Below are 26,223 nucleotides of genomic sequence, written 5' to 3'. Positions count from 1 at the left end.
AAACACATTGCAGGCATTTCAGTTTCACATACTGTCTCAAGATCCAGAAGGCCTCATACTCCAGACCCTTGGAGCCTGGAAAGGATCCTGGGCAGCAACACTCTCTGACCATCCTGCCTCATGCTTTCCTCTAGGCAGCCTCCACTCCTCACTCTCCAACATGCCTTCTCAACACAAGCACATCATCTCCCATTCTTGTCTTCTTACAACATGGTCCACGGTCCTCCCAAGGATTTCCACTTCCCTCTGACAAGTCTTCCCACTGCTCAAGGTCAACCTTCACATCCAGAAATGGCCAGGCCCTACTCAGTACCACTGCCACGTTCACCTCCGCGACATGCCACACTCTCCTGTAGCTTCAGCAACCTCGGATGGAAACGTTACACAACTGGGAGCAATAATAGTTATAGGGGTGATACCGGAACAGCTCTAATGGCAATGGGCATAAATTGCATGCTGTGCAAGAGGAACCCAAACGCTGACAAACACACCAGTGTCACCAATGATACCTACCGTGTACAAAAAATTTCTCTTGGGTTTTTGGGGTGAGCTGTTTAGCTTTTGGGAGTTGTTTTCATTTGGTTCTTTTTCTGAAAAGAGGTTTTTCCATGAGTTCTGTAATGGCACGGCTGGTGATGCAAATGTTGAAGGAACATCAAAACAGGCCAGTGCACAGTCACGCCTCCTCTCAGGCCAGGAACTCAAGCCCAAAAGCCAGCAGGGGAGGACAGGACAACAAAAAGGAAATACCTGCCGTGGGTCACACGCTTCTGCCTCAACACTTCATGCATCTAACTACTGTTAAGATACACTTGGAAAAAGAACACTTGGAAAAGTCCATACAGCCTTCCCTACTTTTATAATAACCCTGCTGGGCAAATAAAAATGGAGAAACTACACTATAGGGTAGACTCCCGACTGTCACCTTGCATCACGTCTCTTGCAGAAGAGAATCAACCAAGGTGAGGACAGAGTTTATGACAGGAAACCACAGCCGATACCAGCATGATCTGCAGTCAGCAAAGGTAATAAGTCCTCCCACTGCTCAAGGTCACCCTTCACATCAGGAGATGCCCAGGCCCTACTCAATGCCACTGCCACATTCACCTCCATGAACATGCAACAGTTGCCTTGCACACCTCAGGGCTCACTCCACATTTTCCAGACCCTTCCCAACAAACACAGAACCATAAATAAACATACAGATGGTATGACACACACACATCCAGCAGAGTCTCTGCAGCTGGCCCTTCATGTTTGGCAATGCTTCAGCATTCTCAGAAGGAAATGTGGCAGACCTGGGAGCAATACTCTTTATAAAGGTGACCCTGGGACAGCACGAGGTGGCCATGGCATTGATTTCACGCTCTGAGGGAAAAACAAACATGTTGACACACACAGCACTGTAACAGAAGATATTAACTGTGTAGAGGAATTTGGTTTCGGTTTTGTTGGGGAGGGACGGTTCCTTGGATTTGGGTTGGGTTTTTGTTTCTTTGGTTTTTTTGTAAGAAAAGATGATTTCCAGGGCTTGTGCAATGATGTGACTTCTGATCCAAATATTCAAGGAACATCGAAACAGGCCAGCGTACTTCATGACACTTCACTGGCGAGGCATACACTCCAGATCCTGGGGGAAAGGGGAAGCAAGAAAAGAAAAAGAAAATTCCTGTTCCTAACACCTACCTTGTGGGGTGACACTCCTCTCCCTCAACACTTTATCATACTAACTACGGTTACAACACACTTGGAGAAAGAACACTGGATTACAGCCACCTCCTCATCACTTCCGCTTACAAATCCTGCCTGAGGAGGACAAGGAACCATCATGGCAACATCAACGGATGTGGAAGCTACTATGGATGCCCACCACTACGTAAGGACAGCAGGCTGAACCCTCCCACAATGCTACCCTCCCACAACACCCTGTCCAAAACAAGCGGGAAATGGATCAGCAGATAACATTCAGCAGTGTGCATCTCAACCCCTCTTACCAACACATTGCCTAGGTCAGGAAGGCAGCAGCACAAATGACTGTCTCTGGTGGGAGAGATTCCTAACCTCAAAACACATTGTGGTCATTTCGATACCATGTAACTGTCTCAAGACCCCAAAGGCCTCATACTCCAGACCCTTGGGACCCTGGGAAAAGATCCTTGGCAAAAACACTCTGTGCCCTTCCTGCCTCACGCTTTCCTCTAGGCAGCCTCCGTTCCCCACTCTGCAACATGTGTCCTGAAGAAAAGCACATCATCTCCCATTACTGTCTGCTAATGACATGGCCCATGGTTGTCCCAAGGATTTCCACTTCCCTCACACAAGCCTTTCCACTGCTCAAGGTCACCCTTCACATCAGGAGATGCCCAGGCACTACTCAATGTCACTGCCACAATCACCTCCATGAACATACCACACTTCCCTTTCAGTCCAGCTTTTGTGGACCCTTTTGTCAACGAGAGCACCACAGAAAAACATACAGATGCTATCGCATACACCATGTCCAGCAGACTCTCCGCAGCTTACTCTTCATGGTTTGCAGTGCTTCAGCAACCTCACATGGAAACCTTACACATCTCGGAGCAATACTATTTCCAGAGATGATCATAGAGTCATTGATGTTGGAGGAGAACCTTCAGATCATCGAGTCCAACCGTTAACCTAACACTGCCAAGTCCACCACTAAACCATGTCCCTAAGCACTACGTCTTCTAAATATCCACAGGGATGGAGACTCAAGTACTTCCACGGCCAGCCTGTCCCAATGCTTGACAACCCTTTGAGGGGAAAATTTTTTCCTAATATTCAATCTAAACCTCCCCTGACACAACTTGAGGACATTTCCTCTCGTCCTATCACTTGCTACTTGGGAAAAAGAGACCAACAACGACCTAGTTACAACCTCCTTTCAGGCAGTTGTAGAGGTCTCCCCTCAGCCTCCTTTTCTCCAGACCAAACAACCCCGGTTCCCTCAGCTGCTCCTTGTACGTCTTGTTCTCTAGAGCCTTCATCAGCTTCATTGCTCTTCTTTGGACACGCTCCAGAACCTCCATGTCTTTCCTGGGGTGAAGGAGCCCAAAACTGAACACAGTATTCAAGGTGCGGTCTCACCAGTGCCATGTACAAAGGGATGATCACTTCCCTACTCCTGCTGACCACACGATTTCTGATACAAGCCAGGAGGCTATTGGCCGCCTTGCCCATCCGGGCACACGGCCGGCTCATATTCAGCTGGCTGTTGTCCAACACCCCCAGGCCCTTTTCCTCCAGGCAGCTTTCCAGTCACTCTTCCCCAAGCCTGTAGCCTTGCACTGGGTTGTTAGGACCCACATGCAGGACCTGGCACTTAGCCTTCTTGAAGCTCACCCAGTTGGCCTCGGCCCATTGATCCAGCTTCTCCAGAACCCTCTGCACAGTCTCTACCCGCAAGCAGACCAACACTCCCGCCCAGCTTGGTGTCGTCTGCAATCTTAGAGAGGGTGCGCTCGACTCCCTCATCCAGATCACTGATAAAGATATTAAACAGAACTCGCCCAAGAATGAACCCTGGGGAACACCGCTTGTGACTGGCCACCATCTGGATTTACCTCTGTTCACCAGAACTCTTTGGGCCTGGCCAGCCAGCCAGTTGTTTACCCGGCAAACAGTACACCCGCCCAAGCCATGAGCAGCCAGTTTCTCCAGGAGAACCCTGTGGGAAACGGTGCCAAAGACTTTACTAAAGTCCAGGCAAACAACATCCACAGCCTTTCTCTCATCCACTAAGCAGGTCATCTTGTCAAAGAAGGAGATCAGGTTAGTCAAGCAGGACATGCCTTTCCTAGACCCATGATATCAGGACAGCTCTAGTGGCAATGGCCATTGATTTCATGCTGTGAGAGAGCAACCCAAATGCTGATGAGGACGTTGCTGTAATGGATGAGATCTAACGTGTCGGACAATTTGGGGATGGTTGGGGTTTGGGGGTTGAAAAGAAGGCTTACGTGGATTCTTTAAATATTGAAAGAACATCAAATTCTTTTAATTTGATGGGGACAAAGCGGGAGCAGCAAAAGAAAATTCCCATTTCTAACACCTGCCTTCTTCGGTCACACCTCTCTCCCTGAAAAATTTATCTTATCAACTAGGCTTACAACACAGTTGGAAGAAAACATAGGAAAAGCCCGTATTGCCCTCCCTACTTTCACAATGACTCTGGTCAGCCAACCAAAATGGAGAAATTACACCATGGGAAGAGAAAACCCTGAAGTCTCAACTGTCACCTTCCATCACTTCTCTTCCAGAGGACAATCAATGACGAGAACGACAGAGTTTGTGACAAGAAAGCACATCTGGTCCAAGCACAGTCAGCAGTCGGCAACAGAAATAGCAGAAAATAGTGCCTGGGGGGCTGCCACCACCACAGCCTGCATGTATTGCCGTATTTCATCAATCTTGAGTGGAAATGCTACACACCAGCAAGCAAGAACATCTGCAAAGCTGGTGGTGTGGCACCTCTAACACAACCGGTAGTGACTTTATTCTACGGAAGAGCAATTCACACCCACAACAGCAAACCTCAGCTGGGAGAATGAAGTACTGCCCACTGTAGAAGAAGATGAGGTTGGAGACTGTGAATGCGCGCAAGTCCGTGGAACCTGATGAGATACATCTGAGGGTCCTGAGGGAATTGGCAGATGAAGTTGACAAGCCACTATCCCTCATATTTGAAAAGTCATGACAGACTGGTGAAGTTCCCAGTGACTGGAAAAGGGGAAACATAACCCCCATTTTTCAAAAGGGAAATAAAGGAAGACCTGGGCAACTACAGGCCAGCCAGTCTCCCTTCTGTGCCTGGCAAGACCGGGAAGCAGATCCTCCTGGAAATTATGCTAAGGCACATGGAAAACGGAGAGGTGACTGGTGACAGCCAACGTGGCTTCACTAACGGCAAGTCATGCCTGACAAATTTCTGGTGGTCTCCTATTGCAGGGTTACAGCATTGGTGGATAAGGGAAGATGACTGACATCACCTACCTGGACTTGTGGAAAGCATTTGATTCTGTCCCACACAACATCCCTGCCTCTAAAATGGAAAAACACGGATTTGACGTGTGGACCACTTGGTGGATAATGAATTGGCTGGATGGTCACACTCAAACAGTTGCACTCAGCGGCTCTATGTCTGGGTGGAGATCAGCAACGAGTGGTGTCCTTCAGGGACCTGTATGCAGAACAGTATTACTTAACATCTTTGTGGGGGCCATGGACAGCTGGATTGAGTGAACCCTCAGCAAGTCTGCAGGTGACACCAAGCTGAGTGCTGCAGTTCATACTCCAGTGGGAAGGGATGCCATCCAGAGGGATCTTGACAGGCTTGAGAGCTGGGCCCGTGCAAACCTCATGAAGTTCAACAAGGCCAAGCACAAGGTCCTGCACCTGGGTTGGGGCAATCCCAAACATGGATACAGCCCTGGCAATGCGTGGATTGAGAGCAGCCCTGTGGACACAGACTTGGGGGTACGGGTGGATGAAAAAGTGAATATTGAGCCCACAACATGTGCTCACAGCCTAGAAAGCCAATCATGTCCTGGCGGCATTAAAAAGAAGTGTAGCTCGCAGGTTAGGGAAGGTAATTCTCTCCCTCTACTCTGTTCTTGTAATACCCCTCCTGGAGTACTCTGGTCAGCTCTGGGGCACACAGAATAAGAAAGACATGGTCCTGCTCGAGCAGGTCCAGAGGAGGGCCACAAAGATGATCAGGGGGCTGCAGCACCTCCCCTATGAAGGGTTGAGAGACTTGGGGTTGTTTAGCCGGGAGAAGAGAAAGCTCCACAGAGACCATATAGAGTCCTTCCACTACTCAAAGGGGGCATACACCAAAGATAGGGAGGGACTTTTTACAAGGGACTGTAGTGATAAGATGAAGTGTAATGGTTTTACACTGAAAGAGGGTAGTTTTAGATTAGATACTAGGAAGAAATTACCTGCTGGGAGGGTGGTGAGACACTGGAACAGCTTCCCAGAGGAGCTGTGGATGCCCCTTGCCTGGAAGTGTCCAAGGCCAGGCTGGATGGGGCTTTGAGCAACCTGATATACTGGAAAATGTCCCTGCTCATTGCAAGGGGTTTGGAACTAGATCATCTTTAAGGTCCCCTCCAACCCAAACCATTCTGTGATTCTACGGTCATGGCAACATCAGCAGCTGTGGAAGCTGCTATAGATGCCCACCACTACACAAAGACAGCAGGTTGAAACACTACCCTCCCACAACGTATTTCCCAAAACAGGAGCAAAAAGGTTCATAAGACAGTATTCAGCAGTCTGCATGTCACCCCCTCCTACCAACACATTGCCTACAGCAAACAGGCAGCAGCACAAGGGACTGTCTCTGCTGGCAGATAGTCCTACAACACTGTGGGCGTTTCAATACCATGTAACTATCTCAAGAACCAGAAGGCCTCCAGATTCTTGGAGCCTGGAAAAGAATCCTGGGCAAAACCACTCTCTGCCCATCCTGCCGCATGCTTTCCTCTAGGCAGCCTCCACTCCCCACTCTCCAACATGCCTTCTCAAGATAAGCACACATCTCCCATTCTTCTCTTCTTATGGCATAGGCCATGGAATTCCCAAGGATTTCCGGTTCCCACAGACAAGTCTTCCCACTGCTCAGAATCACCCTTCACATCAGGAAATGCCCAGGCCCTGCTCAATGCCAGGGCCAGAATCACCTCCATTGACATGCCACAGTTTCCTTTCCTGGCTCAATCCAACTTTTGCTTATGCTTCCCATCAGTGAGACCACCATAGAAAAGACACAGAGGTATCACATACACAGCATCGGCAAACTCTCTGCTGATGACCCATCATGCCTGGCAATGTTTTGTGGGATAGTTGGAAAACAATGGACATATAGTGAACAATCCAGGCACAATGGAACTGATTATTCCGTGAGCCAGAGGCAGCAGGCCTCAAGGACATAGAGAAGATTAACTGTTGCTACAACTTTGATGAAGCCAGCACGCAAAGTAGAACAAGGCTTACTGGTGCTACAAAGTTTGGTGAAATAAGCACAAAAGCTGAACAAAGTTGGGCCTACGTGAGTGAAAGCAGGACACAAGACAAGATACAGGCGGAGGAAACATTCGCGTGATCAGAAGGCCTTATCCTATCAAATTATTGGTTTAGGCGCGTGGTCAGCACATGTTAACCAATCCACAGAAGGCTTACGCATGAGCAGGAACTAAAATACTTATATAAACCAAGCTATTTGGGCAATAAAGTGGCATCTGCTTTGATCATATTGGATTGTGTGCAGCGTCCGTGACTTCCGTGTCGACAATGTTTCAGCTATCTCCAAGGGAAATGCTGCAGATCTGGGAGCAAGACGATTTCTGCAAGTGACATTGTGACAGCTCTAAATGGCAATAGCATCAATTTCTTGCTCTGAAAAAACAACCCAACTTTTGATGAGCACACCACTGCAACACATGATATTGACTACGTAGGAGAATCTGGTTTGGGGTTTGTTTTGTTGGGTTTATTTTGTTTGGGTTTGTTCTGCTTGTTGGGTTTTGCTTTTTTGGTTCAATTTTTTTTTTATTTTTTTCCCCCAAGAAGATGTTTCCAGGGCTTCTGTAACTGTGAGGCTCTTGATTCAAATATCAGAAGACTATCAAAACAGACCAGTGTATGTCACATGACTTCTCTGGCCACGAACAAGAGACCAAAACCTGGGGGATGTTGGAAACAACAAAATGAAAAGGAAATTCCCCTCTCTAACACCTACCTTGTTTGGTGACACTCCTCTCCCTGAGCACTTTACACTAGCAACTAGCGTTACAATGCACTTGGAAAAAAAACATAGGAAAAGTACATATTGCCTTCCCTACTTTCATAATTACACAAGTGGGCGAATAAAAATGCAGAAATTATACAAGGGGGAGATAAGACCCTGAACACCCAACTGTCACCTTCCATCACAACTCTCGCAGAAGGGAATCAAATCAGGACGAGGACAGAGTTTGCGACAAGAAACCACAGCAGACACCAGCACGATCAGCAAAAAGCAACTCAAAGAAGCAGTAAATAGTGCCTGCGGGACTGCCACCACCACAGCCTGCGTGCCTGGCACGCCTTCAGCAAGCTCAGGTGGAAATGCTGTACCCCAGCAAGCCCGAGCGTCCGCAAAGCTGATGTCGTGGCACCTCACATCGCTGCGGGGTGCGGCAACACCTTGCTTGCTTGCTTGCTTCCTCCCCCACAGCGAGAGCCCGGCGGCTCCGGCAAGGACGCCAAGGTCCCGCGAACACCCTTACGAAGCACCCGCCAAGCCCCCACCGCCCGCGGGCCCCGGCGGCTGAGCCCGGCTCCCCCCAGCGCCTGCCCAGGGCCCGGGCGACAAGGGCCACAAGAAGGGGGAAGGGGCGAGAGGCGACAAAGGGGGGGGCACTGACCGTGTCCACGAGAGCGGGCGCCTCCGGCTGCGTCTCCTTCGCCGCGGGGCCGGGCGGCGGCGGGAAGTTGGGGCTGAAAACCATCAGGTCGCTCTTGCCCGCGCCCTCCGCCACGCACAGGCTCCGGCTCTGGCGCTGCGAGTACGACCAGCTCCCCACTTCGCTGGCGCACACCAGCGTCGCCGGCCCGGGCCCCGACAGCACGGCCGCCCGCGGCGCCCACCGCGACGCCCCGTACAGCACCACCGCCAGCAGGAACAGGCTCGACACCGCGCAGATGGCCACCACCAGCCACACGTTCGTCGCCGCCGCCGCCGCCGCGCCGCCCTCCGCGCCCGCCGCCGGCCGCAGCCCCGCCCCCGACGAGGACGAGCCCGCGGCCGCCAGCGCCGCCTCGGCGCCCTCCACCAGCGACACGCTCAGCGTGGCCGTGGCCGAGCGCGCCGGCTCCCCGTGGTCCCGCACCACGATCACCAGCCTCTGCCGCGGGCCGTCCGCCTCCTCCAGCGCCCGCGCCGTGCTCACCTCGCCGCTGTACAGCCCCACGCGGAACGGGCCCTTCCCCCGCGGCTCCCACAGCTCGTAGCGCAGCCACGCGTTGTAGCCCGAGTCCGCGTCCACCGCGCGGATCTTCGCCACCACCTGCCCCGCCGGCGCCCCCCACGCCGCCCACGCCCACAACGCGCCCGAGCCCGAGCCCGAGCCCGGCCCCGACGCCGCCGAGCCCGCGGCCCCGACGCCCGGCCCGCCCCCGGCAGGAGCCGGCGGGAGCAGCGCCGGCGCGTTGTCGTTCTCGTCCACCACGAAGAGCTGCACCGTGGCGTTGCCGCACAGCGGCGGCTCCCCTGCGTCCACCGCCCGCACCTCGAACTGCAGCACCTGCACCTCCTCGTAGTCCAACGGCTGCAGCGCCCACAGCCGCCCGCTCTCCGCGTCCACCGACACGTAGCTCGACGCCGCCCGCCACCCCCCGCCCGCCACCGCGCCCCCGCCGACGCCCTCCGCCACCGAGTAGCTCACGCGCCCGTTGCCCGCCTCGTCCGGGTCCCGCGCCCACAGCCGCGCCAGCTCCGCGCCCGCCGCGTTGTTCTCCCGCGCCAGCACCGTGTACACGGCCTGCGCGAACGCCGGCGCGTTGTCGTTCACGTCCGACACCGGCACCCGCACCCCGCGGCTGGCGCGCAGCGCCGGCGCCCCGCCGTCCTCCGCCCGCACCTCCACCTCGTACTCCGACACCCGCTCCCGGTCCAGCGCCTCCCGCAGCACCAGCGAGTACGAGCCCGCGAACGTCGCCACCAGCCCGAACGGCGCCGCCGGCCACACCGCGCAGCGCACCCGGCCGTTCGCCCCCGAGTCCCGGTCCGACACGCTCAGCAGCGCCACCACCGTCCCCACCGCCGCGTCCTCCGGCACCGGCACCGACAGCGACGTCACCCACACCTCCGGCGCGTTGTCGTTCACGTCCAGCACCTCCACCACCACCTTGCAGTGGCCCGACAGCGGGGGCGTCCCCTTATCTGTCGCTTCGATTTGTATCTCGTATGAAGGGACATCTTCGAAATCCAGGGCGCCCGTGAGACGGATCTCCCCCGTGTTCGGATCTAAAATGAAAACGTTTAATCCGTTTGCGGGAAAAGTATTGCTTGCAGTGAACGTCATTTCGCTATTTCTTCCCACGTCCGGATCTGTGGCGTTCACCCGCACAAGTAACGTCCCCTCTGCAGCGCTCTCCGGCAGCTGCACTTTATACACTGACTGGTTGAACTGGGGTGCGTTGTCGTTGGCGTCCAGCACCGAGATCACCAGCTCCATCGTGCCCGTCAGCGACGGACGGCCCCCGTCACTCGCCGACAACACCAAACGGTGCTCAGCCATCGTCTCGCGGTCCAGCGGTTTCCTGAGCACCAGAAACAAGGATTCTCGGTATTCTTCACTGCGCTGTAAATCCAGAGAGAAGTGCTCGCTGGGGCTGAGGGTGTAGGAGAGCTGCGCGTTGGCTCCGACATCTGCATCCGACGCGCCCTCCAGCGGGAACCGAGACCCGGGCAGGGTGGTGAATTCCGCGAGGCTGAGGTTTTTCCGAGCGGCGGGGAAGAGCGGGGCGTTGTCGTTGATGTCGGTCACCTCCAGCTCCACGTGGAAGACGCGCAGCGGCCGCTCCACCAGCACCTCCAGGCGCAGGGCGCACGGCGCGCTCTTCCCGCACAGCTCCTCCCGGTCCAGCCGCGAGCTCACCACCAGCGCCCCGCTCGCCCCGCTCACCTCCACGCTCGCCCGCCGGCCCTGCGCCACCAGACGCAGCCGACGCGCCTCCGGCTCGCCCGCCTCCAGGCCCAGGTCCTGCGCCAGCCGCCCCACCACCGTCCCGGCCTTGGCTTCCTCCGGCACCGAGTAGCGCACCTGCCCGCCGCCCAGCGCCCAGGCCGCCTGCAGCACCAGCACCCGCACCACGGGCCCCCAGCACACGCCCATCGCCGCCGCCGCCCGCACGGGCCCCGCACGGCTCCCCGCCGCCGCCCGGACGCACCGGCTCTCCTGCCCGCCCCGCGCCGCCCCCCCGCGCTCACAGCCGGGCTCTCCGCCGCACCGGGGCGGAGCCGCCGCACCGCTCCGACGCCGTTTCTGAGCCTGCAGCGACACCGTGTGCTGCTCCGACGCCTCGCACGCTCCCCACCATCGCCAGCCCGCCGCCTCTCGCCTCGCTTCCTGCCGTGCTCCTCCTGCTTTGCCCCCTGCCTTTCTTTTTCCCCTCCTCCTCGCGTCTTTGCTCTTGCCTTCGTCCTTTCTTATTTCCTCCTTCAGTTATCTCTTCTTATGCCTTTCTCGCGTTCTTCCTTCCTTTCCTGACACTGCTTTCTTCCGTTCCGTTCCATCTTCTCTTTCCAACCTCTTTCTGCTTGCTTCTCTTTCCACCTTCGATGTCCTCTCTGCTCTTCCTTCTCCTTTTCGTTCCTGCCCTGACGTGCCCACGTCTTTACTCCCCTTTCCCTTCTCCTTCCATCCTTCCCTCTTCTTTACCCCCGCTGGCAGCTCGCCAGTCGCCTCCGGCACCGCGGCGGAGACCGTCAAAGACGGAGACAGCAGCGCCAATTACGGCCAGCAGCGCCGGAGCGCGGTACTCTAACCAAGGCGGAGGCTGTTAAGGCCGAACTCTCTTCAGCGTCTAGAGGTAAGGTCGGTGCCTTTTCGTAATGTCCTCTACGATCCTTCTTTCCTTCCTTGCCCTCCTTCATCACCTTTCTGTGTACAAGTCATAGCGTCCGTGCATGCTAGTAAACTCAATTATCGTTTCTTGTTTTCTTTACCTTTCTCTCCATTGCTTGCTTCCTTCGGGTTTGATTTTCCCTCTGTTGTGTCTTCCTTCCTTCTCTGCTTTACCTTTCTCCCTTCCCCTCTCTTCCCTGTCCGTCCCTCCCCTTCTCTTCTTCTTCCCTCTTTGCTTCTTCCTTGTCTCCTTTACCAACATGTTTTCCATATGACTACCTCACCCTCGCCACGAAGCACGGACATGCCCTCTGGCAAGAGCTATCATTTCACTTCCTCACCACTTCTCATCAAGCCTTGCACAGTGTCCCTTGGTCCCAAGGATGCCGAGGTCCTCACCTCCATTCAACATGTAGAGATAGCATCAGTGCATCCTGGTAATATCCTCTATCACCTCTTCCTTACTGAGTTGTTGTCCTTCTATCTTTATTCATTGCATACAGTCCTTTTCTTCCATCATCCTTTCTCTTTCATTCCTTCTCATTTCCTGCTTCCTTTCTCATTACTTTTTCGTCCTTTTTCTTTCATCTCTTCTTTTCATCTTTTTTCTTTCCTACTTCCCTTCCTTTGCTTCCGTTTCCTTTTTTGTCTCACCCTGCCTTAGCCTTGCCTCCCCTTCTCTTCTGCTTCCACCCTTATCTCTTCTATTCTTTTTCCCCTTTACCAAAAGATTTTCTACACGTCTACACCACACTCTACATGAAGCACGGGCATGCCCTTTGGCAAGAGCTCTCATTCCTCTTCCCTGCCACCTTCCAACCCTCCAGGTGAATAACAACCTTCCTGCTTTCCTCCAGCCAATGCAAGACACAGCCACTACCCCTGCACCTCCCCATCCCTCCCTTCTGGAAGAAGACTACACTCATTAGACCCCCAATCCTCTCAAGGACACAGCAAATAACAGAGCAAGGCAATCACATGGCAAAGAAAGACCATCACTGCTACATCAGAAAAGAATCCCCCACCCTCTGAAACATAAGCCCAAGCCCCACGGACTTGGACATCTCTGCCAGCAGGCTCCAAAGAGTCCAAACAACCCAGGGGAGTCTTTCTTTAGGGAAATCAAACCCATCACAGGCCAGCACAACAATCCTTCAAGAACGCTGAAGAAGCACAGGGCAAACACAGCTCCCAAGCACTCTTCATGTGTCTCGAAGAAGAGCTATTCTTCCAGCCTCCTTTTCCACCTGTGTGCTGAATGGCAAACTCTTACATTCCCTTTCAGGCAGGCATACACTGCCAGAACAGCACAGGGGCATTAGCCCCCACGGAATACCTCTCTCTCATTAGCATGATCCACCTGTCACACAGACAAACAAAAGCCACAACAGTAACACCACAGCATTCTCACTGAGAACATCCCCTTGACTCCCAACACAGCCACTCCATGAAAGGGATTGTGCTCCCTCCTCCATCCGTGCTTGCTGCCACCCACTCAGGCTGTGCCTGGAAGCAGCAGAAAAGCAGTGAGAGCAGGCAGTGGTGCTTTGCTGCTCCAAACCTACAGGCATTACCAACGAGGCAACATTCGGTCGATCCAACTTGAAGACACCACTACTAAACAAGAACAAAAGTACAGCAGCCTCTCAAAACGTATCTTCTTTCTGTACGAGCAACTTACCTTTAACATCACTACGTGCTTCTTCAGAAAACAAACATTTTCAGGACACAAGAATTGGTTTTAAAGGATATTTTTCCCTTAACAGTATGAGAAATTTTGGAGGTTTCTGGACAGAAAAAAAAATTACTCCTGTTCTGCCAATATTTTGCAACCATTGTACAGTCCGCTCCTTGAGCTCTGACAGGCTCGGTGCTGTGACCCCTTCCCTGGGGAGCCTGTTCCAGTGACTGGCCACCGTCTCAGTGAAGAACCTTTTCCTAATGTCCAATCGGAACTTCCTCTGACACAGCTTCCAACCATTTCCTTGTGGCCGATTGCTGGTTACCAGAGAGATGAGATCAGCACTTCCCCCTCCAAATGCCCCCCTTGAGGAAGTTGTAGACTGTGATAAGGGCACCCCTCAGCCTTCTCTTCTCCAAGCTGAACAAACCAAGTGACCTCAGCTGATCCTCATACGTCTTGCACTCAGACCTTTCATTATCTTGCTCATCCTACTCTGAACACACTCTAGTAATATGACATCCTTCTTATGTTGAGGTGCCCAAAACTGCACACAGTACTTCATGTGGGGCCACACCAGTGCAGTGCAGAGTGGTAAAATCACCTCCCTCGACCAGCCAGCGGTGCTGTGCTTGATGCACCCCAGGACACAGTTGGCCCTTTTGGCTGCCAGGGCACACTGCTGACTCATATTCAGCTTGCCATCAACCCAAACCCCCAGATCTCTTTCCGTGGGGTTGCTCTCCTGCCTCTTGATCCCCAATTTGTAGGGATAACCAAGATTACCCCATCCCACATGCAGAATCTGGCACTTGCTTTTATTACATTTCATACAGTTGGGGATTGCTCAGCTCTCTAGTTTATCCAGATGCATCTGTAATGTCTCCCTATCCTTGAGGGAGTCCACAGCTCCTTCTAATTTAGTGTCATTGACAAACTTACTTAATGTGCATTCGACTCCTGCGTCCACATCATCTATAAAAACATTCAAGAGCACTGGCCCTAAAACTCAGCCCTGCGGAACCCCACCAGTGAACTGGCTGCCAGCCTCATGTAACCCCATTTACTATAACTCTTTGACCCCAACCCACCAGCCAATTGCTCACCCAACACATTCTGCACTTTCTTATGACAAGTAGTATGACAGCTGTATGCTGGACATTTTATCCAGAAGGATACTATGAGAGACAGGGTCAAAAGCTTTGCTAAAATCCAAAAAACCCAACATCTACTGGCTTCCCTTTGTCAACTAGATGGGTGACCTTGTCACAAAAGGAAATTAAGTTAGCTAAACAGGACTTGCCCCTCGTGAACCCGTGCTGGCTATGGCCAATGACTGCAGTGTCTCTCGAGTGGTTTTCAATAACTCCCAGAATAACCTTCTCCATAATTTCACCAGGCATTGAAGTGGAACTGACAGGCCTGTAATTACCAGGCTCTTCTCTCTCACCCTCCTGGAAAACTGGGACAACATTTGCCAGCTTCCAGTTGCCTGGCACCTCTCCAGACTCTCAAGACCATGGAAAGATAATGGAAAGAAGTCCTGCAATGACATCGGCCAGCTCTTTCAGTACCCTGTGATGAATCCCATTGCGCTCCGTAGACTCTCACGCCTCCAGCTGGAGCAGCAAGTCTCAGAGTTCACTGGGAGTTCATCATTGCCCCAGTCACAATCTTCCAACACAGGGCTCCAGGTGTCCCAGGGCCCATCATCAGTGTTGAACTACAGAGGTGAAGAAGGCATTAAACATCTCTGCTTTGTCTACATCCCTATTTGTGAGGTGGCCAACCTCATCCAGTAACAGATCAATGTTATCTCTCATCCTCCTTTTGCTGTTAACATGTTTTAAAAAGCCCTTTTGATTGTCCTTCACAGTGCTGGACAGCTTGAACTCTAGTGGACCTTTGGACACACAAATTTTCTCCCTACAGGGGCAAACAGCATCTCTGTAGTCCTCCCATGTCACCTGTCCTTCTTTCCAATGTCCATACACTTTCCTTTTCCACCTAAGTTCTAGATGGTCCCTGCTCAGCCAAGCCAGCCTTCTGTCCTGCTTATTTGACCTCCGACACCCTGGAATTGCCTGCTCCTGCGCTCTTATGAGATGGCTCTTCAAAAGTGAACAGCGTTCATGCACCCCAATACCTTCAAAAGCAGATTCCCAGGGGACCTTACTAACTAGTTCCTTCAGCAGCCCAAGTCTGCTCTCCCTATATCCAGGGTTGAAGTTTTGCTGGCAGTTTTTCTCCTGTTGACAACCATCTGAAACTCAACTACTTTGTGGTCACTGTGACCAAGACAGCCACCATCACCTCTTTGTCCACGAGTTGCCGTCTGGTTACAAACAACAAATCCAGGAGGGCACATTTCCTAGTCAGCTCCCTTACTACCTGCCCCAAGAAGTGATCTTTAACGTACTCCAGGAATTTCCTGGACCTGTTTGTGTCTGCTCTATGATATTCCCAGCTGATGTCCGGGAAGTTAAAAGCACCCAAAAGGACAAGGGCAGCTGATCTAGAGATATCCCTTGACTCCTTGTAGGATAATTCTTCAGTGTGGTCATCCTGGCTGGGTGGTCCAGAGTAGACTCCTACAACAACATCCGCTTTATTTGCTTTTCCCTTATTCCTTACCCAGAGGCTCTCAACCGTGTCATCACCAACTGCAAGCGCCATACAGTCCAGCCCCTCCTTTATGTACAGCACCACCCACCCTGCCTGCTCCTCCAGAAGAGCCTGTAACTGTCCATCATGGTGCACCCATCACAGGACTCATCCCACCATGTTTCCCTTATGCCAGTGATGCCATAGCTCTGGCACTGGGACAAAGCTTCTAGCTCCTCCTGTTTATTCCTCATGCTCCACGCTTTAGCATGGAGATATTTCAAATGCGTACCAGTGTCCTCAGCATGTCGTGGAGCAGACTGAAAGACCTCGCTAGCACACCATCCCTCAAATGCTGACGTGCCACCTGTGGCTACCACTAGCAAGCCTGGTTTTACCCCTTTCCCCTTCAAATCTAGTTTAAAGGTCTTTCAAGAAGCCCTGCTAGCTGGGTTTTTTTTACAACATCAACAGCTTTGGAAGCTGCTACAGATGCCCACCACTACACAAGGACAGCAGATTGAAGCGCTACCCTCCCATAACACATTTCCCAAAATAAGAGGGAAAAGGTTCATCAGAAAAAATTCAGCAGTCTGCATCTCACCCCCTCCTACCAACACCACTCCTATGTCAGTCAGGCAGCAGCACAAAGGTCTGTGACTGGTGAGAGAAACTCATTACCTCAAAAGAATCCCAGTCCACTGTATAGAAATGCAAGAAGAGAACACCAGGGCACAAGGATATGCAGAACTTCTGGAGGTCCTGACAGGATTCGGGCCAAGTAGCACTCTGTGCCAGAACTCCACTCAAGGTTTTCTACTTGCATCCTCTTCCCCATGCCCTAGGAAATGGCATCTCCAGCTAAGCAGACACTCTCCGGTTCTTCCCCAATGACACCGTATGTGTTCTGTCCTGCATCTCCATTTCCTCAGGCAAGACTCTTCCCTGCTCAAGGTCACCCTCCCCATAATGGATGCCTCCAATGGAAGTCATGCTCTTCTGTGACAGAAGGCCTCCAACTCCAGACCCTTGGGAGCCTGGGAAAGGATCCTGCAAAAGAACACTCTGTGCCCTTCCTGCGTCATGCTTTCCTCAAGCAAGCCTCTATTCCCCACGCCGAGACATGTGTCCTCAAGACAAGCACATCATCTCCCATTCTTGTCTTCATATGGCATGGCCCATGGTCCTCCCAAGGATTTCCAGTTCCTGCTGACAAGTCTTCCAGCTGCTCACAGTCACTCTTCACAGCAAGAGATGGCCAGGCCCTACTCAGTGCCACATTCACTGCGTGACATGCCATAGTTTCCTTGCCCACCTCAAGGCTCACTCTGGCTTTTACAGACCCTTCCATCAACAACAGCACCATCGAAAAACACAGAGGTGGTATCATGTGCGTGGTGCCCACCCAACACTCTGCAGCTGACCCATCATGTTTGGCAATGCTTCAGCTCTCTCCCATGGAAATGTTACATGCTATGGCGCAATACTCTTTCTAAAGGTGATGTCGGGACAGCTCTAACGGCAATGGCATTGATTTCATGCTGTGAGACAACCACCCAAATTTTGACGAGCACAGCACTGTAATGGATGGTATCTTCTGTGTTGGACAATTTGATACAGATTTGGGGTTTTTAATTGGTTGGTTGGTTTTTTCATCAAACCGAAGATTTCTGAGTCTCTGGTATGGTTGTGCCTGCTGATGCAAATATTGAAAGAACATCCAAACAGGCCAGCGTACATCACGCTACTTCTCTAGCCAGGAACACAAGTCGACTGTTTTGTCTCCTTTAACAAAATTTTTTCTCAAGAACTACACCATGCTCGACACAAAGCACGGGCATGCCTGTTGGCAAGAGCTCTCATTCCTCGTCCCCGCCACCTTCCAACCCTCCAGGTGAATAACAACCTTCCTGCTTTCCTCCAGTCTATACAAGACAGACAAACTACCCCTGCACCTCCCCATCCCTCCCTTCTGGAAGAAGACCACACTCATCAGACCCCCAGTCCTCTCAAGGACACAGCAAATAACAGAGCAAGGCAATCACATGGCAAAGAAAGATCATCACTGCTACATCAGAAAAGAATCCCCCACCCTCTGCAACACCAGCCTAAGCCCCACGGACATGGACATCTGTGCCAGCAGGCTCCAAAGAGTCCAAACAACACTTGGAGGGGATTTTCTTTGGGAACTCAAACCCATCACAGCCCAGCATGACGACCCTCCCGGAAGGCTGAAAAAGCAGGGGCCAACCACAGCTCCCGAGCACTCTTCCTATACCTTGTGGAAGAGCTATTCTTACCGACCCTTTCTCCACCTGCATGCTGAATGGCCAGCTCATGCTTCCCCTTTCAGGTAGGCATGCTCTGCCTGAACAATGCAGCAAGAGCCTTGTTACCCAAGGGATTTAGTACCCATGGAATACCTCTCCTTCATTAGCATGACCCACACATCACACACCCAAACAAAAGCCACGAAGGAAATGCCACCACTTGTTCACTGAGTACATCTCCTCAATGCCCAACACAACCACACAAAGAAAGGCATTGGGGTCCCTCCCACATATCTCCTTGCTGCTGACTGCTCACACTGTGCCTGGAAGCAGCAAGAAAGCAACGAGAGCAGGCAGTGGTGCTTTGCTGCTTCAGACCTACAGGCATTACGATCCAGGCAATGTTTGCTCATCCAACATAAAGATACCACGACTGAACAGGACCAAACGTACAGCTGTCTCTCAAACACATCCACTTCAGGTGCTGAGCTACTTACCTGTAGCATCACTGGTTGCCTCTTCAGAAAAGAAACTTTTTCAGGGGAGGGGAATTGCTTTTCAAGGATATTTTAAATTAACATCATAGCATTTCTGGGGAAACTGGGCAGGAAAAAATGACACTTGTTCTGCAAAAACTGGACAGTGCACAGTGCCCCTTCTGGACTTCTATCACAGGGGAAGCAGGAAGGAGCCTTGAAAGCTAAGGACATTCTTTCAATGGGGAACTTAGCTCAGGAGAGTGGAAAAGCCATCTCCTACACTGATGGGAAATCGGCCAAATATCTGCCACCTGACAGCTGCCAAAATTCAGCACTCCGCATCTCATCCACTGTTACCAACGCGTTGCCAATGTGACAGAAATAAAACCAAAAGGGTGGGCGGTTTTGGTGAGGGGAGAGAAGAAAACCAAAGGATCCCATTCCGCTGTAGTGAAATGCAAATTCTGGCAGTATCTTGAATACGGAGACCACTTCTTCCCCTCCCTAGCAAGACTAATAGCAGAGAGGTAACCAAGGAGAAGTTCAGAAAAGGCTGGCGGCATGATCCAAATTTGGAAAAGCTTCTCTTTGAGCAACAAAATTCCACACCAGAAACAAGTGATTAAAGTCATGAGCAGTAGATGTCTTCGCAAGCAGTAATACCACAAAGAACAACAGCGCCCTAAGCTATGCCAAACTTCAGGAGGTTCTAAGAGGATCCCGGGCAAGCACCACCGTGTGCTGGGACACTTCTTGAGGTTTTCTGCTGGAATCCACTATCTCGAGCCTTGGGAGATGGAATCTCCACAGCTAAGCAGACATTCTCCAGTCCTTCCCCAGTGACACAGACCATCTTCTAACCGGCATCTCCATTTCCATCAGACAACACTGTCCCCGACTCAGGGCCACCCTCCCTGTGATGCTTGCCCAGGCCCCACTGGCTGCCACTTGCAGGATCAGTGCCACAACGCTCAGATATTGCTCCAACACAGTAACATGCTCCAGCTCTAAACCCCGCTCCAAGCATGACCCAGGCCTTTGCACATCCGCACCTTCCCTCCTGATCAGCACAAAGAACGGAGGGAGGCATGCAAACCCACTCACTGTCTGGCAGACTCTTCCCAGCTGCGTGAACTCCACCCAGAATGCTTTTGCTTTTCAGCAGTCTCAGGTGGAAACACCACAGACCTGCACATTAGAGTGCTTAAACAGTCTGTAGTTAGAGCTGTGACAGTTCTGATCCCAGTCCACATGGATATTACCCTTTCAGAAAACCACACCAAACGCTGAAGCACAAGTGGTCTCACGATGGTCATTGGGTGAGAGAACTTCTACGATAGAAAACGCAGTGCTGGGCTCCTGTGTAGGGTTTGCCATGCACATGCATGTGTATCTAAACATGTTAATACTGACAAGACATCAAACCATCTCTACCGCGGCCACCTGTGCATGTGCACAAACAGGGGAAGTCCAAAGATTACACTCACCTCCTCATGTGCCCTTACAAATCCTGCCTGGTGAGGTTGCCAACATGGCAACACCAACAGCTGCGGAAGCTCCTACAGGTACCCACCACATCACAAGTACAGAAGATTGAAGCACAATACTCCCAAAACACCCTTCCCAAAACAGCAGCAAAAATATTCATCAGAACAAATTCAGCAGTCTGCATCTAAACCCCTCTTACCAACAACACATTGCCTACGTCAATCAGGCAGCAGCACAAGGGACTGTCTCTGCTGGGAGACACTCATAACCCCAAAAGAGACACTGTGGGCATTTCAGTACCACATACTATCTCAAGATCCACAAGGCCTCAGACTCCAGAACCTTGGGAGGCTGCAGAAAGATTCTGCAAAAGACGACTCTGTGCCCTCCCTGACTCATGCATTCCTCTAGCAAGCCTCCATTCCCCAATCCAAGACACATGTCCTCAAGACAAGCACATCATCTCCCGTTCTTGTCTTCTTACAACATGCCCCATAGTCTTCCCACCTCCATCCCACACAAGTCCTCCCACTGCTCAAGGTCACCCTTCACATCAGGAGATGCCCAGGCCCTACTCAATGCCACTGCCACATTCACCTCCATGAACATGCAACAGTTGCCTTGCCCACCTCAGGGCTCACTCCACATTTTCCAGACCCTTCCCAACAAAGACAGAACCATAAATAAACATGCAGATGGTATCACACACACAGCATCCAGCAGAGTCTCTGCAGCTGACCCTTCATGTTTGGCAATGCTTCAGCATTCTCAGAAGGAAATGTGGCAGACCTGGGAGCAATACTCTTTATAAAGGTGACCCTGGGACAGCTTGAGAGGGCCATGGCATTGATTTCACGCTCCAAGGGAAAAACGAACATGTTGACACGCACAGCACTGTAACGGATGATATCGACTGAGTAGGAGCATTTGGTTTCGGCTTGGGGGGGGGGGGGGGGGCTGGTTTTTTGGCGTTGGGTTAATTTGTTTATTTCCCTTTTGTTGTAAGAAAACATGATTTTCAGTGCTTGTGCAATGATGTGACTTCTGATACAAATATTGAAGAACATCAAAACAGGCCAGTGTACTTCATGACGCTTCACTGGTGAGGCATGCACTCCAGAACCTGGGGGGAAGAAACAGAAGGAAAAGAAAAAGAAAATTCCTATTCCTAACACCTACCTTGTTTGGTGACACTCCTGTCCCTGAACACTTTACACTAGCAACTAGCATTACAACACACTTGGAAAAAAAACATAGGAAAAGTACATATTGCATTCCCTACTTACATAATTACTCCAGTGGGCGAATAAAAATGCAGAAATTATACAAGGGGGAGATAAGACCCTGAACACCCAACTGTCACCTTCCATCACAACTCTCGCAGAAGGGAATCAAATCAGGACGAGGACAGAGTTTGCGACAAGAAACCACAGCAGACACCAGCACGATCAGCAAAAAGCAACTCAAAGAAGCAGTAAATAGTGCCTGCGGGACTGCCACCACCACAGCCTGCGTGCCTGGCACGCCTTCAGCAAGCTCAGGTGGAAATGCTGTACCCCAGCAAGCCCGAGCGTCCGCAAAGCTGATGTCGTGGCACCTCACATCGCTGCGGGGTGCGGCAACACCTTGCTTGCTTGCTTGCTTCCTCCCCCACAGCGAGAGCCCGGCGGCTCCGGCAAGGACGCCAAGGTCCCGCGAACACCCTTACGAAGCACCCGCCAAGCCCCCACCGCCCGCGGGCCCCGGCGGCTGAGCCCGGCTCCCCCCAGCGCCTGCCCAGGGCCCGGGCGACAAGGGCCACAAGAAGGGGGAAGGGGCGAGAGGCGACAAAGGGGGGGGCACTGACCGTGTCCACGAGAGCGGGCGCCTCCGGCTGCGTCTCCTTCGCCGCGGGGCCGGGCGGCGGCGGGAAGTTGGGGCTGAAAACCATCAGGTCGCTCTTGCCCGCGCCCTCCGCCACGCACAGGCTCCGGCTCTGGCGCTGCGAGTACGACCAGCTCCCCACTTCGCTGGCGCACACCAGCGTCGCCGGCCCGGGCCCCGACAGCACGGCCGCCCGCGGCGCCCACCGCGACGCCCCGTACAGCACCACCGCCAGCAGGAACAGGCTCGACACCGCGCAGATGGCCACCACCAGCCACACGTTCGTCGCCGCCGCCGCCGCCGCGCCGCCCTCCGCGCCCGCCGCCGGCCGCAGCCCCGCCCCCGACGAGGACGAGCCCGCGGCCGCCAGCGCCGCCTCGGCGCCCTCCACCAGCGACACGCTCAGCGTGGCCGTGGCCGAGCGCGCCGGCTCCCCGTGGTCCCGCACCACGATCACCAGCCTCTGCCGCGGGCCGTCCGCCTCCTCCAGCGCCCGCGCCGTGCTCACCTCGCCGCTGTACAGCCCCACGCGGAACGGGCCCTTCCCCCGCGGCTCCCACAGCTCGTAGCGCAGCCACGCGTTGTAGCCCGAGTCCGCGTCCACCGCGCGGATCTTCGCCACCACCTGCCCCGCCGGCGCCCCCCACGCCGCCCACGCCCACAACGCGCCCGAGCCCGGCCCCGACGCCGCCGAGCCCGCGGCCCCGACGCCCGGCCCGCCCCCGGCAGGAGCCGGCGGGAGCAGCGCCGGCGCGTTGTCGTTCTCGTCCACCACGAAGAGCTGCACCGTGGCGTTGCCGCACAGCGGCGGCTCCCCCGCGTCCACCGCCCGCACCTCGAACTGCAGCACCTGCACCTCCTCGTAGTCCAACGGCTGCAGCGCCCACAGCCGCCCGCTCTCCGCGTCCACCGACACGTAGCTCGACGCCGCCCGCCACCCCCCGCCCGCCACCGCGCCCCCGCCGACGCCCTCCGCCACCGAGTAGCTCACGCGCCCGTTGCCCGCCTCGTCCGGGTCCCGCGCCCACAGCCGCGCCAGCTCCGCGCCCGCCGCGTTGTTCTCCCGCGCCAGCACCGTGTACGCGGCCTGCGCGAACGCCGGCGCGTTGTCGTTCACGTCCGACACCGGCACCCGCACCCCGCGGCTGGCGCGCAGCGCCGGCGCCCCGCCGTCCTCCGCCCGCACCTCCACCTCGTACTCCGACACCCGCTCCCGGTCCAGCGCCTCCCGCAGCACCAGCGAGTACGAGCCCGCGAACGTCGCCACCAGCCCGAACGGCGCCGCCGGCCACACCGCGCAGCGCACCCGGCCGTTCGCCCCCGAGTCCCGGTCCGACACGCTCAGCAGCGCCACCACCGTCCCCACCGCCGCGTCCTCCGGCACCGGCACCGACAGCGACGTCACCCACACCTCCGGCGCGTTGTCGTTCACGTCCAGCACCTCCACCACTACCTTGCAGTGGCCCGACAGCGGGGGCGAGCCTTTGTCTTTCGCCTTAACGTTTAGGTGGTAGAAAGTAACTGTCTCAAAGTCCAGGGCGCCCGTCAGTCTGATCACCCCGCTGTTCCTGTCGATGCTGAACACATCTGAAGCCGAGGGAGGCACAAAAGTATCAATTTCATAAAGCACCTCGCCATATATTCCCAAGTCTGGATCCGTGGCGTTCACGCGCGCCACCAGCGTCCCCTCTGCAGCGCTCTCCGGCAGCTGCACTTTGTACACTGACTGGTTGAACTGGGGCGCGTTGTCATTCACGTCCAGCACCGAGATCACCAGCTCCATCGTGCCCGTCAGCGACGGACGGCCCCCGTCACTCGCCGACAACACCAAACGGTGCTCAGCCATCGTCTCGCGGTCCAGCGGTTTCCTGAGCACCAGAAACAAGGATTCTCGGTATTCTTCACTGCGCTGTAAATCCAGAGAGAAGTGCTCGCTGGGGCTGAGGGTGTAGGAGAGCTGCGCGTTGGCTCCGACATCTGCATCCGACGCGCCCTCCAGCGGGAACCGAGACCCGGGCAGGGTGGTGAATTCCGCGAGGCTGAGGTTTTTCCGAGCGGCGGGGAAGAGCGGGGCGTTGTCGTTGATGTCGGTCACCTCCAGCTCCACGTGGAAGACGCGCAGCGGCCGCTCCACCAGCACCTCCAGGCGCAGGGCGCACGGCGCGCTCTTCCCGCACAGCTCCTCCCGGTCCAGCCGCGAGCTCACCACCAGCGCCCCGCTCGCCCCGCTCACCTCCACGCTCGCCCGCCGGCCCTGCGCCACCAGACGCAGCCGACGCGCCTCCGGCTCGCCCGCCTCCAGGCCCAGGTCCTGCGCCAGCCGCCCCACCACCGTCCCGGCCTTGGCTTCCTCCGGCACCGAGTAGCGCACCTGCCCGCCGCCCAGCGCCCAGGCCGCCTGCAGCACCAGCACCAGCACCAGCACCCGCACCACGGGTCCCCAGCACTGCCGTGGTGGTCCACAAATGCCCATCGTCGTCACCGATTCCTTTTTCTCCTCACCGTCTCGTTACGGATCTTTGTATGGTACCGGGTTTAGTTGTGTAGTGTGCAGTAATGCTTTCTCAGGGGCTGCACTTCCTCTTCTCCGCTGCGTTCTTCTTCTGCGTTCTTTTTTTACGTGTACTGGGAGGTGTTTTCCCCGCCTTTCGCTCGCTTTTATCATACTTTTTTTAGGTCAGATCGCCATCATGTGGCTCTCTGCACGAATTGCCTCTTACGGTATCGTGCTCTTTTGCTTCATCTTTGTCATTTTCCATTCCATGCATTGAAGTTCTTTCTCGCTTTGTTTTCGAAATCTGAACCCCAGCATTTTCACTGTATCCGTTTAGGATAAGTGCATAGGATTCCCCTCAGCTTCTTCGTAGACCACCCTTCTGCCAGTTTGAAACATGGTGCTTTTACGCTTGTTGCCACTAATTTTCAGCCTGAATTTTGTTCTTCAATTAAAACAGGCAGAAAAATCCCATCGAACTTTAATTCTTCTCGGAGACGCTTTATTTTCTTTTAAACTTGTGTTTATTGTCACCTTTATTCATCCTGGAGCTGTAGCCCCTGTCATCAGTTTAAGTAGCCAGAAATTAATCTGTCACTTGTTTTCCTAATGAAATGGTCTTGCCATAAGTTATATTGAACATATTTTTCAATTAATAGGATAGGTCCCAAGTTGACTGTGATTGGGGTTCCTCTATCAGAAATGCTGAGGTTTAATTGAAGTGTTTCCAAAAACAGGGGCGTTCCACATGCAGTTCTATATATTTCTAGGTATATTTTGTTGCAAGAAGTGTTTCCTAACCAAGCCATCGGGATGAGGGCGTTCACACATTGGTGCTGTGAGCGAGTCTTGTAAGGATTGAGGGTAGAAGGAAGAGGGAAAACGGGATCCCCTCCCTGCGGTCGTTGCCCGCCTCCTCCTCCCCCCCCCCCCCCCCCCCCAGCATTCCTCTGAGAGAAGAGGAGGGTCAAATGGTTCGGCGGTAACTCCTCCACAGGAGATACTCCCTGTTACCCATCAGCTCTGCTGACAGCGCAAGTGACCATCCTACTATGAAACACTGAGCGGAAAGGGGACACAGAAGCGGAGCAGACTGAGAAACGCAGGTTACTCCACACTTCCTTCCACTCGGAGCCGAGGGGGACACGGAAGGGCAGATGTGAGAGGAGATGCAGTCAACACGCGTGGTGACTCCAGTCCCTTGGGAGGAGCCAGCAAGGAGCCCAGTCACGGGCAAGATCTTCCTTTAAATGAGACAGGGCTGAGTTTTTCTATCTGTGCTCTCCATTCGTGCTCGCCTCCTGCCGGAGGCTCGTCTGTGTCGCAGGATACTGGAATAAATGTTACCGTCCTCCGCTCCCCCACCCCAGCAAAGCCGCGTGCGCGGCTGCGCGAGGATTTTCGACGACCATTTGAAGCTTCAGGGTAAAATCCGCCGCCTGTCCACACAGCTCTCGTCCGCACCCGTTTGCATTCACAACCACCGGACCCGCGGCCACCGCGCTTCCCCCAGCAGGACTAAGGATGAGAGCAACTCCTGCCGTTACCTCTGCAACTCACATACACAGACCACAGTTCAAAAGATTATTCAACACGATTGTGCCTACTGACCTTTTTGTATTCCTGCCCGACTGATCTCCACAGCGCCGCCGATTCATATGGAAATCTGCCGCTGAAGGTAGTCAGGCTTTCCGTGGACAGCAATGAT

The 26,223-nt window shown here is 53.9% G+C and overlaps 2 protein-coding genes across 2 annotated transcripts in view; one reads left to right on the top strand and one right to left on the bottom strand.

Annotated features, from left to right (window-relative positions):
* The first annotated feature begins 2,097 nt into the window (after positions 1-2,097).
* LOC126051056 (histidine--tRNA ligase, cytoplasmic) overlaps positions 2,098-26,223 on the top strand; it is an 86,374-nt gene continuing 62,248 nt past the window's right edge. The window contains exon 1 of the mRNA XM_049829757.1: positions 2,098-2,116. The gene's annotated coding sequence lies outside the window, so the exon portion shown is untranslated. The remainder of the gene's footprint in view (positions 2,117-26,223) is intronic.
* On the bottom strand, positions 7,329-24,605 carry LOC126050768 (protocadherin alpha-2-like). The gene is made up of 2 exons (XM_049829088.1): positions 21,784-24,605; positions 7,329-8,219 (listed from the first exon to the last, which is right to left on the bottom strand). Exons 1-2 carry the CDS (start codon positions 24,492-24,494, stop codon positions 7,946-7,948), a joined length of 2,985 nt encoding a protein of 994 aa, XP_049685045.1. The 5' UTR covers positions 24,495-24,605; the 3' UTR covers positions 7,329-7,945.

Source organism: Accipiter gentilis, chromosome 26 (assembly GCF_929443795.1).
Source record: "Accipiter gentilis chromosome 26, bAccGen1.1, whole genome shotgun sequence".
Lineage (NCBI taxonomy): Eukaryota > Metazoa > Chordata > Aves > Accipitriformes > Accipitridae > Astur > Astur gentilis.
Note: the sequence above shows the minus strand (reverse complement) of the source record. Positions and strands in the feature narration are given on the sequence as shown.

Excerpts from the sequence above, each read along its gene's own strand:
- LOC126050768 (XM_049829088.1), bottom strand. The coding sequence starts at position 24,494 with ATGGGCATTTGTGGACCACCACGGCAGTGCTGGGGACCCGTGGTGCGG. Across the intron at positions 8,220-21,783 it reads GAAGCAAGCAAGCAAGCAAG|CAAGCAAGGTGTTGCCGCAC; the intron begins GTGTTGCCGCAC and ends GAAGCAAGCAAG.